The 16238-nt window shown below is 41.1% G+C and overlaps 1 protein-coding gene across 5 annotated transcripts; it reads left to right on the top strand.

Annotated features, from left to right (window-relative positions):
* The first annotated feature begins 4964 nt into the window (after window positions 1–4964).
* RBM43 (RNA binding motif protein 43) lies at window positions 4965–16019 on the top strand. 5 transcript variants are annotated; one of them, XM_047721704.1, is made up of 4 exons: window positions 4965–5149; window positions 9888–10098; window positions 12686–12768; window positions 14283–16019. In XM_047721704.1, exons 2-4 carry the CDS (start codon window positions 9990–9992, stop codon window positions 15030–15032), a joined length of 942 nt encoding a protein of 313 aa, XP_047577660.1. In that variant the 5' UTR covers window positions 4965–5149; window positions 9888–9989; the 3' UTR covers window positions 15033–16019. The 5 variants fall into 5 exon arrangements, with proteins under 5 accessions (XP_047577660.1, XP_047577659.1, XP_047577657.1 ...); XM_047721703.1 differs by lacking the exon at window positions 4965–5149 and adding an exon at window positions 6727–6855; XM_047721701.1 differs by lacking the exon at window positions 4965–5149 and adding an exon at window positions 6872–7266.
* Window positions 16020–16238: the final 219 nt, after the last annotated feature.

Here is a 16238-nt window from a genome sequence, read left to right as displayed (position 1 = left end):
CAGTCTCTTTACTTCAGCTGGTAGCTAGTTAGGTGTTACATTTCAAAAACTTAATAGGCTTTGGGGTGCCTGGGTGGCTCAGGTGGTAAAGCCTATGCCTTTGGCTCAGGTCATGATCTCAGGGCCCTGGGATTAAGCCCCGAGGTGGACTCCCTGCTCCGCAGGGAGCCTGCTTCTCCCTCTGCCTGTTAGTCCCCCTGCTTGGGCTCTCTCTGTGTCAAATAAATAAATAAAATCTTAAAAATATATATATAATAGGTTTCTAATCTATTTTTTTTTAAATTTTAAAAAGATTTTATTTATTTATTTGACAAAGTGAGAGAGACCACAAGTAGGCAGAGAGGCAGGCAGAGAGGGAGAAGCAGGCTCCCTGCCAAGTAGAGAGGCCGATGTGGGGCTTGATCCCAGGACCCTGAGATCATGACCTGAGCCGAAGGCAGAGGCTTAACGCATTGAGCCACCCAGGCACCCCAGGTTTCTAATCTATTTTATTTTGGTCAGCTTATATGTGCTAATAGCTACACTGACTTTTTTTTCTAGACTCACGGTTTATTATTATTTTTTAGATTATTATTATTTTTTTATGGTGTTATGTTAGTTACCATACTAGACTCACGTTTTAAGAGTTGCTATAATTCTCTGCTTTCTTGGTCCTATTCTTCTCTCTGTCCCTTTACTTAATTGTAGGTACTTTGGTCTATTAGACCACTTGCAGTTTCTGTTGCCTGAGCCAGTTTGTCTAGCTGAAATGGTTTATTGAATTCAGCAGCCTTCAATTGTTTTTGTTGTTGTTGTTGTTCTGAGGGACTTTAATCTGTTCAGAGATCCAAAACTTGATTATTGATTTGATCTTTGCAATAAAGTGGAGTTCTAATCAGCCTTTGTTACTCAAAGGTTTTATCATTTGAGAATAGATGTATTGTTTCTTCCATCCTACATGTTCCCATATTTCCAGATTTCTCTATTCCCTTTCATTCTGGCCGATTCTTTTCTAAGCTCTTTTCTTTTTTATATTACGTTGTCAAATGCACTCAATAGTAACAGACATATGCTACTAATTTTGCTTTTTCACACCCTTTTAAAAAAAACTACAAGCTAATTAGGTACATAATCTGCCTTCCAAGCTATCACATGTGACAGCTTTACCAAATGTTTTTCCACTACATAATATGAATCGCCAACCTTCTAATCTCTGATAATTATTTTCTAATTACCTGCCCCTCAACCAAAGCCATGTATTTTGATTGTGTTGTGGATTGTCTTTTTTTTTTTTTCTTTTGAGTATAGCAATGCTCCAGAATACCAATTGTATATCAATCAGGATAAATTATATGATACCGATGTGGCAAATTATGTCTTAATTTCAGAGACCAGAACAAAATTTTACTCCTTGGTCCATGACGGGTCAACTAAAAGAATGCTCAGGGTAGACATTCACAGGGACATAACAGCAACCACAAACTTTTTTTTTTTAAGACTTATTTATTGGGGCGCCTGGGTGGCTCAGTGGGTTAAAGCCTCTGCCTTCAGCTCAGGTCATGATCCCAGGGTCCTGGGATCGAGCCCCACATGGGGCTCTCTGCTCAGCAGGGAGCCTGCTTCCTCCTCTCTCTGACTGCCTCTCTGCCTGCTTGTGATCTCTGTCAAATAAATAAATAGAATCTTAAAAAAAAAAAAAGAAATGAGAAGGTTTAGGAAAAAAAAAAGACTTATTTATTTATTTCAGAGAGAGAGAAAGACAGCAGGAGTGGGAGGGGCAGAGGGAGAGAGAGTTTCAAGTAGACTCCCTGCTCAGCACAGAGTCCGATTCAAGACTCCATCTCATGACAATGAGATCACAACCTGAGCGGAAATGTGGAGTCAGACACTTAACCGACTGCACCACCCAAGCATCCCAGCAGCCATCAATTTACTGCTGGATGTCATGCCAGAAGAAAAGAGCTCTGAAGGGTCTTGAAATAGCAATTAAATTCTTGGTCCTCAAATGTCCCTTTCATTTACAACTCAGCCAGAACTAAGTATATGGCCCCACCCAACCATAAAGGAGCTTGGATGTTTAATTCTACCGTATGCTTGGAAGGCAGGAAGCCAAAACTGTACAATGAATAGCGTTAATGATATCTGGTTGGTATTGAAAAAAAAAAAGATGCTCATTCTTGAAAGATACACAAAGTATAATCACACCCAGATAATGGTAACATTTTTATGTCCTCCTTTCCAATTCTTTTTCCCCAACCATATATCACATTTCATTTTGTGACTATACCCTATTTCTAGGGTTACTATTTCTCATTGTAGGACATAAAGATTGCTTCCAATTTTCAAATTCATAAGTGCTATGATGTAAATAAACCCTTTTGTATCCTGGAATACAAATGTTTTTCTGCAATTCTAATCTTATCTCACGGTGATAATTACTAGGTTGATAGGGTGAAGGATATCAATTCTTTTTTTTTTTTTTAAGATTTATTTATTTATTAGAGAGAGAGAGACAGAGTATAAGCAGGGGGAGAGGGAGAGGGAGAAGCAGACTCCCCACTGAGCTGGGAGCCTGACATGGAACTTGATCCCAGGATCTGGAGATTGTGACCTGAGACGCAGACAGATGCTTAACCATCTGAGCCACCTGGGAGCCCCAAGGATATCAATTCTTTCAAGGATCTTGATATATATGGCTGCAAGTGCTTTCCAGAAAGGAAGGCATCAGTGTACTTTTTTTTTTTTTTTTTAAGATTTTATCTATTTATTTGACAGAGAGACAGCGAGAGAGGGAACACAAGCAGGGGGAGTGGCAGGCAGAGAGAAGGTGCTCCCTGCTGAGCAAGAAGCCCAGTGTGTGTGTGTTGGGGGGGGCACCATCCCAGGCCCCTGGGATCATGCCCCAAGCAGAAAGCAGACGCTTAATGACTGAGCCACCCAGGCGCCCCTCAGTGTGTACTTTTAAGTACAATAAGGACAATTTCATTGCTCCCTTTCAGCATTGAATACTACTCCTTTAAAAATGATTTTCTTATTATGCTATTTTTAGAAGTCTTCACAATATATACCACATCTTATGAAATTAAATAATTAACAAGATACAGATGAAATATCGAGTAATGGGTTTCATTTTTGTTTTTTTGGTATCACAAATTAAAAACATCCAGGAAAATGTTAATTTCATTTCCTTAAGCTATGATTCAGAGCAAAGTGCAGTGAGATGGGAGGCCTCATAACTGGGGCTGTAAGAGATTAAAATATTTTTTTGGATGCTGTTTCAGTAATAAGCTGCTAGAATTATTTTGACCACATTTGGAGTCATGCTTGCTCAAGGATTTTTTTGGCACATTAGGGGAAGAAAAAGTTTTCCCTAACCCTCCTAGAGTCCCTGACTGGACCTGAAAATTAAACCAATAAAACAAAATTAACAGGAGAATAGCATAGACATGTATTTAATAATGTATTTAATATAAATTTTCTGTGATACAGGAGCCTTCATAAGGAGATGAAGACCCAAAGAAATGATTAAACCTGAGTGTTTTTATGCTAAAGCTGATGATGAGTGTGAAGTCATAAAAAGTCGAAGATGATAGACGAAGAGTGTTCGCTAAGTGTAATAAACAAAGGGAAACAGCAAGGCCTGTTCATTCAGATTCCTTTCTGTGTCCTTTTGTCTTTGGAGGTAAAGCTGTTCCTTTCTTCCGGATACAGGGATGAATGAGGGTTACATAAAACACCGGAGAGTTTTATGACCTGCTTCAGGGGAATATCAGAAAGTCCTTCTTGCACATGTCCTTTCTTTTATTCCCTCAGTTTGAAAATTCAGTATGCCAAGCTGTCATATTTTGGGGATAGCATTTTCCTGCGTCCCATCAGCACGTACAAGCTGGAATAGTTGGAACATACAAGGTTAAGGGTCATTCTAAGGTTCCATGGCACACATGGGTAGACTTCCTGACTCTAATCCTAGATCCCTTGTTATTCCCTGGAGAAGGTCCCAGCTTGGATCATGGTGCTCGTGTCCATTTACAGTTAATCTTTGTTCCCACCTCTAGCCCAAAGCACATCTTTTCTGCTTTCTCTCTTCATATGTTTGTCTTTTCTGGTTAAACAGAAGTATACAACATATGACCTTTTTCACTTTGTTGATGTTTTTGAGCTTCATCTTTGTATCACGTATTAGTAGTTCATCCCTTTTTATTGCTGAGTAGTATTACATTGTAAATATATATATATGGTGCATTTTGTTTATCCTTCAAGCAATTAATGGTCATTTGGGTTATTTCTACTTCTTGGCTATTATATATAATGCTGTTATGAACACTGGCAGTCTTAGTTTGGATATGATGTTTTCATTTCTCTTGGGTAGTTCTCAATGAGTAAAATTTCCTGGTCACATGGTAAATTTATGCTTAAATTTTTGAGAACTGCTAAACTGTTTTAAAAGGTGGCTGTAACATTTTACTTTCCCACCAGCGATGTATGAGAGTTCTCCTTTCTCCACATTCTTGACAACATGCTATTATCTGTCTTTTTGATTACAGCCATTTTAGTCAGTGTGGAGTGGTATGTCATTGTGGTTTTAATTTGCATTTCTTTAATGACTAATATGCTGAGTATATTTTCATGTGCATATTATCCATTCATGTATCTTTGAAAAAAAAGTCTATTATTCAATTTTTTGTCCATTTTTAAGTTGGATTGTTTTTTTATTTTTGTGTTGTAATAGTTCTTTGTATATTGTAGATACAGATCTTTTATTAGATGTGTAATTTGCAAGTATTTTCATGGTGTTCTTTAATTCTAGTGGACTATCTTAGAATATGCTAGGTGATATTGCTGAAAAAAATTCAGTAGCTTAAAACATCAGAACTTTATTTTTCATTCATATATATTTTGTTATGGGTCCAGGCAGTTCTCTAGTGCAAATGTGTTCTGCATATTGGCTCAGTGGTGCAGGTTCCCTTCAATGCATTCTTCTTTGAGCACCAAGGACAAGAAGAGAGCATTGGAGACTCGTGCTGCCAATGAAACACCTTCACCCAAATAGGAGACATGTCAGTTCTCCTCACTTTCACTGGCTGAATGAATGATACGGCCTTGACGAAATCAAAGGCTGAGGAAGGGCAATGCCTCCAGGTGCCTGAATTGAGAAGATCAAGCAACACTGGTGAGCAGTACTAATGTCTACCATGTGGGGGGAGACAAGTGAGGAAAACAATAAATATATGAAGATATTTTAGAAAGGGGTGATGCTATTAAGACAGAATGACAGGTTGATAGTATAACAATTAACTGGGGAGGGAGGAAAAAATTCAGACCCGGTAATTAGAAGCAGTCTCTTTGAAGAGGGGTCATTTGAGCTAAGACTTTAGTCACAGCAAGGGGTCAGGAAAGTGAAGATCAGGGAGGAGCTATCCAGCCTGGACAAAGAACCAAGGGCAAGGAGCGCCTGGGTGGCTCAGTCAGTTACGTGTCTGTCTTCGGCTCAGGTCATGATCCCAGGGTCCTGGGATCAAGCCAAGCCCCCACATCAGGCGCCCTGCTCAGCGGGGATCCTGCTTCTCCCTTTCCCTCTGCCACTCCCTCTGCTTGTGCTCTCTTTCTGTCAAATAAATTAAAAAGACAAAACAAAACAAACAATAACCAAGGGCAAGAAAAGTCTCCAGTTAGATGGCTTCTTGTGTGGTCAGAACAGAGGAAGTGAGGACAGTTTAGGGGGTCTAGCCATAGAAAGCAGATCAAGACCATTTTTCTTTCCTGGTGAGAAATGTAAATTTTATTTAAGGTGCCATGGGAATTTAAAGTAAAAAGAAAATAATAATAAATAAAAAAAATAAAACCAATGTGCAGTATTCAAATGCAATGGGAAGACATCAAAGTGTTTAAATAGGGAACAAACCTGACTTACCTTAAAAAAGAATTGTTCAGTGTGTGGTATCCAGAATGAATTGAAGGGGAACGAGGCTGGATGCGGACTTGATCTGGCTGGTGAAGGTGGGGTTAGAGAGAGTGTGTGTTTATGGAATGTCCTAAACAGAGCTAAGGAAAAGAGGAGTCACAGAAGACAAGTGAGTCATGAGCTTGGGTTCCTGGGTGGGTAGTGTTATTATTTACTGAGAGGGAAGAAAGGGTGGAAGGAGAGTTTTGCTTGGTCTCGTTAAATTTCACATGCTTATTACACATACAACTGGGCCCTTAGGTACAGGAATCTGAAGATAAAGTCTGAGTTGGGGAATTACATATAGATAACCTCAAACTGTTTAAAATTTTCATAGTCTTAGGCCATATAGATGTGCCATCAGCCATATAATAATTAGCTCTATTCACGGACTGAGTGAAAAACTTAACCAAAATGACACATATTAAAGCAACGCACAGTTGGAATTTGTGTACAGTATCTTCGACTTGGGCGCTGTAACTTCAGTTCTGAGAGTGGAACTGCTCAGTCTATGCATTTTCACACTAATTTCACACTTTAAATTTTGAAAGGGGCCCAAATCCTTAGAAATGGTTGCACCTATCTACGCTTGCAGCAACACGGACGCTTCCTCACACTCTGGCTAACACTGGGTATCACTATACTTTTTAATTTCGATCACCCTCATCGTGGAGAAAAGGGATCTCGTTATGATTTCAGTCTGTAGTTCTTAGGAGTGGAGCCAAGCTTCTTCACGTTTGCCAGCCATTTGCCTTTCCTCTTCGTGCTCTTTGACTGCGAAGCCCTGTAGGTAGATTACTCGTGTCCCCCTAGGTGCCAGACTGGAGTCAGACTGGCGTGGACAAGCCGGGGAGCTGTCTGTTGACAGGGGCCCTACGCTTTTCAGCCCGTGCCCTGTGTCCCTGGCCACAGCGCGACTGGCCCTGGGCTGGTAGGTGAGGAAGAGGAGGAACAGGTGTGGGGTGGTGGGAAGTCCCGCGATAGGGAAGCCGAGGGGGCAAAAAGGAGGTCCGGATTTCCACTGAAAACGGGACAGACACAGCACCCGGAGGGTCTCCGAATTACTGCCGGGATTCCTGCTGGCGCCCCTCCGGCGCGAGTTTCAAACGCTGTGAAACTACCCAGGCAGCAGGCGGCCCAGGTCGGGGCTTCCGCTCGCTCGGAGGCCGCGAGGCGCAGAGCAGGGGGAGGCCGTGGAGGGGCCGTCTTTTCTCACGTTGTCTCCGAGCTAGCCGCAGCCGAAACTGAAAGCAAAACCTGCCTGCGGGGCCCTCCCTGCGGCCCGCGCTGTGCTACAGTTGGGTGGGCCCTGCCGGCGGCCGAAGGCGCGTCTCTCCCCCGCCATGGCAAGTTGCTTTTGTTTTGCATTTTGCGGGGCAGGGTCGTTCCCCCCAGACGGGCGCGGAGCGGGGCCGGCGCGGGTGCGGGGCTGTCCCGGGCGGCGCGCGCGGAAACCGGGTGCGAGCGGAGAGTCCCCTGGCCCGGAGGCACACCCGCGGGTAGACGCGGCCCCGACCTCTCTGCACCTGCTCCTGCGGCGGTGCTGCGCGCGCTGTAAATTCACAGCACGGGGTGAGAGAGAGGCTCAAGTCCAGGGAACGCCTTGCCGCCGCCCGCACCCGGAGTCTCCTGCTCAGGGGGCACAGCTGTCTCGTCGAGAAGTCGCTTCACAGGCTGGCTGGGCCTAACTGTGGTTTCCCACTTCATGGGGGAACCCGAGCGGAGAGAATTACCCAGAAATGGAGGCCGCTGTTTCCTTTTGAAAAGGGCCGGCAAGAAGGATTCGAGCCAAGGATTCAAGTTGGGAAGGCATCCCGATGTCTTGTCTGCCTTAGTGGGAATTCTCTGTGGCCTTAGCTCTGTCCCCAAGGACAAGGGCTCTGTGTTTTCACCATCTGTGCTGGCTAGCAAGAACCGTTAGCAAGTTCAAGATTGAGCCTTCCGTGTTCTTTCCATCAAGCGCTTGAAAACAGTGGCAGGGCCTTTAACGGCTAGATCTAGTCCCGGAGATGCCAAAGCCGTTGTGAGGTTTCAGTACGATTTTGTTTACTGGCAGCAGTAACGGCAACGTCAATGAAAATAAACAACTAATTTTTTAAAAAGGAAATATATACGAATGCAGGGCATGAATCTAATTATTTCTCTCCAGTGCCTTACTTAAAAACTCAGTTTTTCTTTATAGCTTTTAGCTTTCTGACACTATGGTCAAAGTGTCTTAAGTATATCACTGATACTGGGAAAATGTCATCACCTAATAACTCTTGGCCAAAATGCTTCTCTTGTTTCAAAATCCTATATCTCTGTGGTAGTTCTTGGAGGGGTTATTTCCAAGAACCCCCTTTCTTAATGCTGGATAGAAGAGATTGGTAGTCGTCAGGGAGAGTTCCTTTGATTTCAAAGATAAATTAAATGCAGACACTTAAAGAAATATGGAATTAGTATCGTTGAGGGCAGAGGTGGAGTAAGATTTTCTGAATTTAAATTGATGGAAAGTTTTTCTTTGACATTGATGAAAGGCAAAGAGGAAGCTCATTGACAAGTCATGTAACCATTGAGATTGGTGTGGACCAGTCAGTGTTGTATAGAGACAAATCAGTGAAGTAGAATTCCTAAAAAATCTAAAAAATCTCTTGTCATTTCTTTTCCTCTGCTAGGAAGAACTATTTTGGGATTATTACATTATACCAATTGGGACTAGGATGGAGGAAAACATATATTTTTACTGTTTCCTATGCGATCTAGTTGTGAATATTTTAAGAAACTCTGTTTTCCTCTATTAAAAGTATTTTCTGTAACAAATATTTAATAGATCATTATAAGTTTCATTTTCAGGAGGCACTCCCTTTGTTTTATATGTCTCAACATGAGCCATTTTCATCCCCTGTCCCTCTGTCCTTTTGCTGTTGTTGTGAACTCTTCTTTTGCATTTTTAATTAAATTTGGCCATTAATTAAAATTTGACCTCAGCCTTTTTTATTCTTTTGCTTTCATTTCAAGGTGCCATTCGGATGGACAGGATATTATGTACCTAGACTGTTTCCTTGAACTGGGACGTCAAAAGTAGCGTGCTTGTCCTCGGTGAAGTCCTGTTCTGAGTACAGAGTCCTCTGAGCTGAGAGCCCAAAACATCTTTGTGATCTGTTAACCCTTACTCAGGCCCATGAGATATCCTGTCCTCCCTGGGGGTAATTTAGGATAGATTAAGTCTGAGCTTTGGTATAATCGGGTTGGACTACCTATGTAAGCACTGGGAGCAGCTTATGGGTCTACTCTCCTAAATGGGCTGAAATAGAAGCCCCTTATCTGGGTAAAATAAGAAGTTCAAAGAGAGTGAGCTCAGGGAGGTACCTACTGGGAGCTGGTACTCTGTGCTGAGTATGATGGCGGGGTCTGCAATAGCATATGCTCTCAGTAGTTGAATTCCAGCTCAAATATGTACAGGAGGGCAGGATTTACTCTACTGCATCCCCAGTATGATTGCTGGTTTTTTTTTTTTTTTTTAATGGTATCTTTTTTCTAATTCTGGCAAAAAAAGTAGAGATGTGTTTATTATTGGCTTATGTACTGTGGGACTACACAATCAACAAAACATACAGCCATCTCCAAACTACCATATTTGGTGGTTAGCTTGATTTGCTTTTAAACTTAATTTTTAAAATTTTCTATCTCTGATTTCTTCCTTTGGGACTGCTATTACTTTTGGGCCTTTCTAAAATCAGACAAATATTAACAAATACTTCCCATTTATAAAACAAATGAAGAGTTCACTTTTTACATTTAATTCTCAAATTCATGTGGCATATGATGTGAAGCAAAGATCTATCCTTAATTCTTTTTTTTCAAGTATCTGATCAACTGTACTAACACCTTTATTGAATAAAATAGCCTCTCCCTCGCTGGTGTGTGAAATGCCTGTATTAAGTTGAATCTTTATATTTAAAAAACTATCCTACTCTTTGTCTTACAGGCATCCGTTTTGGAAGGCAAGGAATCCAAAACTTCTGAAAGAACAGCTGCAGTTGCTGGTCATTTGGTTGACCTTTTTAATGATCAATTGAGGACCACAGTAATGAAGACTCACTTCCAAGATATTAAGAATGAAAGTGGGGTTGTTGGAAATGTGATAAATCCAACAAAAGCCAGGGGAGTTGCAAATGTGAGGTTCAAAGGAAAAAAAGGTACTTCCAAATCAAATTTTATAAACTTAGAAATACTTCTGAAATGAAATTAAAAACTGAATTTCATTAAAATGATTCATGGGATTGGTAAAGTTTAAAGTAGCTTTTTGAAAATATTATTCTATTCTGAATATAAAAGTGGTACAATATTGCATTAACAAGAATATATGTAAAATGGTTCATGATAAAGTTGGTAGTAACTGCCAAATTCTTTTTTTTTTTTTTAAAGATTTTATTTGTTTATTTGACAGAGAGAGATCACAAGTAGACAGAGAGGCAGGCAGAGAGAGAGAGAGAGGGAAGCAGGCTCCCTGCTGAGCAGAGAGCCTGATGCGGGACTCGATCCCAGGACCCCGAGATCATGACCTGAGCTGAAGGCAGCGGCTTAACCCACTGAGCCACCCAGGAGCCCATAACTGCCAAATTCTTGAAGACTTCTTTCCTATATTTGGAATCTCTCGATCTTGGGAAAAAAAGTGATGCATTTTGTTGTAGAAAACTTATAAAATACAGAAAAGAAATCCCCACAAAAATAATCTATAATCTCACAAATTAGATGACCGCTTTGGGAATTTTCAAGTGACTTCAGCAGTATCATCATACCATTTACTTCTCTCTGTTCAAACCAACAAAAGGATATTTTAACATAGTGTTGGCTTTATCACTGGTAATGGACTGGAGAAATATGGCTTGGATCTGAGATCAGATGGATCCATTCTGTTCCTCATCTCCACCCCTGACATAGGTGAGGATGTTGGGTCTGCAGAACATATTCATCCCTTCAGGCTCATGGAGAGGGGGCAGCCTTCTCAACAGTTCAGTGACTAGCAAAATAAATTGCCAGAGAAAGATGAGCCTCCATGCCAGGATCTTGGAGGTAAAATACCACATGGTATTGGGGGCAGAAGAAAAGACCTTGCTTTGCTTGAGGGAAGATAGGATCTAGAGAGAGACCTAAGAGACTGTGGATTATCAGGGTACTTTTATCTGTCACCATTCATTCATTCCTTCCTTCCCATTGGCAATGTTCAGGTAGCGATGGTAGGAGGGGCTCCTTCTTATGGCTCTTACGGGATTATAGTGTTTTTGGAAGCTAATTTTTCAAATATTGAATTGATAACTCAGAGAGAGAGAAAGAGAAGGCTCATTCATTCATTCACAAATATTTGTGAGTGCTTATTATTTGCCAGGCCCCATTCTAGGCCTTCTGGATACACCAGTGAGTGAAATAGGCAAAATGTTTTCTTTCCTGAAGCATATATCCATGCTGGATAGATAATAAAAAAGCAATAAATGAGTATATATTGCATTGGGTGTTTTATTAATTTGCATATTTATATTTATTTGTGTTTATATATTAAATTTATATATTAATTTGTGTATATTTACATATAATTTGAATACTATGAAAAATATAAAACAGAATAAAGGGATGGAATGGGATGGAGAGGGCTATTTTATTAGATAGAATGGATAGGGAAATATTCCCTTTAGGTGACATTTGAGCAGACACATGCATGAGGTAAGGGAATGTGCAGATAAGGGTCAAGAACATACTAAGGCAAGGGAAGGGCTGGGAAAACCTTTGAGAGGGTAGCATGCTGGGCATTTTGAAGATAGCAAGGTGGCCCGAGTGGCCGGAGCAGAGCCAGTAAGGAGAGAGTAAAAGGAGATGGGTCAGATGGGTGGCGGGGGCCAGTATATATGAAGCAGCCTATAAGTCAAGGCAAGGTGTCTGGATTTTATTCTAGGGGAGAGGGAGGGTTTTGAGCAGATGACTGACAAAGTGTGACTACCTTTTCTTGGGTGATCCCTCTGGCAGTGGTGTGGAGAACAGGAGCTAGTAGTCATTGCTGGTTTTGACTAGGGTGTTAACAGGGCTGGTGATTGAGACCGAGTGGCCATTCACGATTTGCTGACAGGTTAGATGTCATGTTCTTAAATGTGGAACACTGGAGGAAGAGTACTTTTGGGAGGGGGATGGTTATCAAGAGTCGAACTCTGGTCATGGAGACGTTTATTTGCATAATGAAGTAGAGATTTCCAAAAGCAAAGGAAAGTCAAGGCCAAAGATAGAATTTGCAAGATACATCTAGAGATAGTATCTAAAGCTGTGGGATTGTCAAGATCAACCCTTGACTGGGTGTATGTTTGCTAAGAGATACAAGTCCTAAGACCTAAGGCATGCTAACATATAGAAAATGGGAAGAGAAAAAGAATTAGCAAAGGGCACAGTGAATTTTGAAGAAAACCAGGATAGTGTGGTATCCGGATTCAAGAAGGTGGTCATAATTAACAAAGGGAGAATTTCCTCTTAGGTTTTTGTGTTCTATTCGTATATATGTATACATATGTATACACACTTATGTGTTTTAAAAAATAAGATTAGGATCATAGGTACACAAAAAATGAATTTTAAAGTAAAAGGGAAAACTATTTAAATGTTGAATTTAAAGGAAAAATGTAGAAAAAAATAAGGTATGTGAAATAATAGAGTTGAAGATTTTTATTATTAATAATTTAAGTAATTATTTTAGTGTGTCATCCCACAAACACTTCTGATGGCAATGTTTCTGCTTATGTGTAGAGAATGTCAACAGAAAACAGGAACACTGTCAGGTAGAAAAGTCTGGATCTACTCAGTTCACAGACCCTCATTTCAGTGAAAAGGTAAGGTATGATACTGGCAGTCCTGGATCCCCTCCCTCCCTTCCCTCGTTCCTCCCTTCTTCCCCTCCTCCTCCTTCCCTTCCTTCCTTCCTGATTTTAATTAATTAATTAATTAATTGATTATCTGAAAGAGAGAGAGTCAGTGAGAGAGAGAGCATGAGCAGGGGAAGGTGCAGAGAGACAAGCAAACTCCCCACTGAGCAGAGAGCCTGACATGGGATTCATGGGGTTCGACGCAGGGCTTCATCCCAGGACTCTGGGATCATAACCTGAGCTGAAGGCAGCCACTTTACCAACTGAGCCACCGAGGTGCCCCCTGGATCATGTTTCTTCTCTGTGTTCCTCACACAGGAGACACAAAGCACTCTCATCTCGTGATTCCTACCAAAGAAAATGCACCCTTGCTAACCTGAGTCATTGTTAAATGCCAAATGTGTGTCTTTTTTTTTTTTTTTTTTTAAGATTTTATTTATTTATTTGACAGACAGAGATCACAAGTAGGCAGAGAGGCAGGCAGAGAGAGAGAGGAGGAAGCAGGCTTCTTGCAGAGCAGAGAGCCTGATGTGGGGCTCGATCCCAGGACCCTGGGATCATGACCTGAGCCGAAGGCAGAGGCTTTAACCCACTGAGCCACCCAGGCGCCCCTTTTTTTTTTTTTTAAGATTTTTATTTATTTATTTATTTGACAGAGAGAGATCACAAGTAGACAGAGAGGCAGGCAGAGAGAGAGAGAGAGAGAGAGAGTGAGAGAGGGAAGCAGGCTCCCAGCTGAGCAGAGAGCCCGATGCGGGACTCGATCCCAGGACCCTGAGATCATGACCCGAGCCGAAGGCAGCGGCCTAACCCACTGAGCCACCCAGGCTCCCCCAAATGTGTGTCTTGAAATGTTGTGCTTATTGCCTGGCCTATTTTATGTTTCTGGGTATTCCTTTTGATGCTTTCAAGCAAGCGCTTTTATGCTCATATGGAGGATGTCAGTCATCTACCTAAAGACTTACTTGGGGACAAAAACCCAATTAAGATGAACATTAAAAAGATTTTTAAAGAGGCAGGAGAGGTAGATATAAGAGGAAAGAGTTAAAATTCATCGGTTTAAAACTATTCACTAAGAAACTCAGGGTTCTGGGTAGCTTCTGATGAACGTCGCTAGAAGGGCTTTCTAAGGGGACCCCTCCACAGAGAACTAGAACAGAGTGCTAGCTGTACTTATAACAGTGTATGGGTTTTGCTTAAGGCTTTGTTTGAAATAACATTCTGTCTCTAAAAAATATTTGACTATCTCTGTTTTTGGAAATGCAGTGAGGGACTATGAATCCCAAATTGAACATTGTGAACTTGATGGGTTGTGGGATCTCTTTGATGGGCTGCTCTGGCACAAGAAACTAGTCTATGCTGGGCAGTCGGGGCTTGGTTTGGGGTAACTGCTGTGGAGACAGAGAGAGTGGCAGAAAAAGAATGTGTTTATGTCATCTGCTTGAACTGACAGCGCTGTTTTAATTTCTGTTTAATTTTAGGTCTTCAGCTCTGTGGAAGCTATCCTCGATCTTTCTGTTTTTCGGAGTCAAGTCCCTCTAGAAAGTCTGGTAATGGATCTAAAAAGGAAAATCCCAACTTTACGCTTCAGTCCTTTGGAGCCTAATGGAAGAATCTCCGTCCAAGGATCATTTCTGGCTATCCAGAAGCTCAAAGAATCTTTGCTATTAAAAGCAAGTTTTCTTTTAGAAAAAAATGGGAATTTTATCAGTGAGGGGAAAAGGCCGAATAGGCAGAACCCCAGAAGGCATCTCCAGAGAAGAAGCTCCTCAGAGTCGCTCAGGTCCTCAGTACCCGAGGCCACCAGGAGAGGAGAAACGCTTGTTCTTGACACAGATATTTTCCTCTACCTCAAAAAGAGCAGATTTTACAAAAACACATTGAAAACCTGTCATGTTTTCTGTGAGGAAAGAGTGGATGGTGAAATTACCACAATTTGTATAAAAAATGCTCAAGAATGTTCTCAGCCAAACAATGAAAAGGTTGTAAAAGCACTTTTTGAGGAATATTCACTTGCTCTTCACTTTGAACTGAGAAAGGAGACACTCACTTTGAAAGGAAAGGGAAGTAAAGATAAAAGAAATATTAAACTGGCATGTGAACAACTCAGTTCAAGGTTCCCTCAGGTTCAGATTAATTTTTATGAGACACACATTGACATTATAGGATCATCTTCTGACACAAACTTGTTTAAAAAAGAGGTCACGGAATTAATAAGGTTAGAAAGTTAGACCATGAGATCTCAGCAGTAGTAATGACAATGGCAGTTGCTTTTCCTCACAGAGTAGTGAGCAGTGTCTGACTAGCTTTACACACATTATCTCATTTAATCCTTGCAACCATCCTTCAGTGTAGACATTGCTATCCTCATGTTGTAGGGGAAGAACCTAGGATTTGGAGAGGTTAAAACTTTTGTCTGGAGTTATCCAGTGGGCAAGGAATGGGGCTGGGGTTAAAGTCGGCCTATCTGACTACAAAAATAATATTTAAGGCTTAAAACTTTGAAAAAAAAATCTCTTTAAGTTTGGAGAAATCTCACTTTCTCTGTACCCCCAAATTCTCAGAAAGAGAAATAGCCTTAAATCTAACACAGATGATGTTTGGATGATTGTTATGCCTTTGGCCATTTCATAGCATTTACTCCAAATAGTTTGTTTACTCCAAATAGAATTAGAATGCTGGCAAAACTCACTGGAGGAGCTACTTTGATTGAAAGTACTTCTGAAGCAGGTAATCATTACTTGACTAAATCTGATTGGTACAAGGCTGCTGGACCATGTGGGACATTTTTATTGTTGCTTATTTAGCCTAAGTACCTACATAAAATGCTGGTTCTCTTAGAATTGTGAAGAATTACAAAGTATAGTGTCTTTTTTCTTTATTCCCCCCCCCTTTATTTTATAATTACATGGCTAAAGTAATAGCATTTGAGGAATAAAAACGTAGGTGTTTCCTTAAAGATGACAGAAGGATTTGAAAATTCATTACTGGAGAAGGGAAAACAAGAGCTTTTAAGTTATTTGGTTGTCTATGACTCCCCTGAATTTAACTTTGGGATAGTTTCAAGTGCCTGGGGCACATTATCCTAGGATAATAAAATGTATACATCTTGCTCATCTCAAAGTAAATAAATGTGGGGGCGCCTGGGTGGCTCAGTGGGTTAAGCCTCTGCCTTCAGCTCAAGTCATGGTCTCAGGGTCCTGGGATCGAGCCCCGCATCAGGCACTCTGCTCAGCAGGGAGCCTGCTTCCACCCCCTCTCTGCCTGCCTCTCTGCCTACTTGTGATCTCTCTCTCTTTGTCAAATAAATAAATAAAAAATATTTTAAAAAAAGGTAACTAAATGTGATCATGATGATGTGGACTGTTAAATCAAAAGAAAAGCATAAGACAAATTTCTCTATATGCTCTCATTTTTCTTAGCCATCTAAATCCCAA

Source organism: Lutra lutra, chromosome 3 (genome assembly GCF_902655055.1).
Source record: "Lutra lutra chromosome 3, mLutLut1.2, whole genome shotgun sequence".
Classification (NCBI taxonomy): Eukaryota; Metazoa; Chordata; class Mammalia; order Carnivora; family Mustelidae; genus Lutra; species Lutra lutra.
The sequence above is the reverse complement of the archived record's forward strand: the minus strand, read 5'-3'. Positions and strand labels throughout refer to the sequence as shown.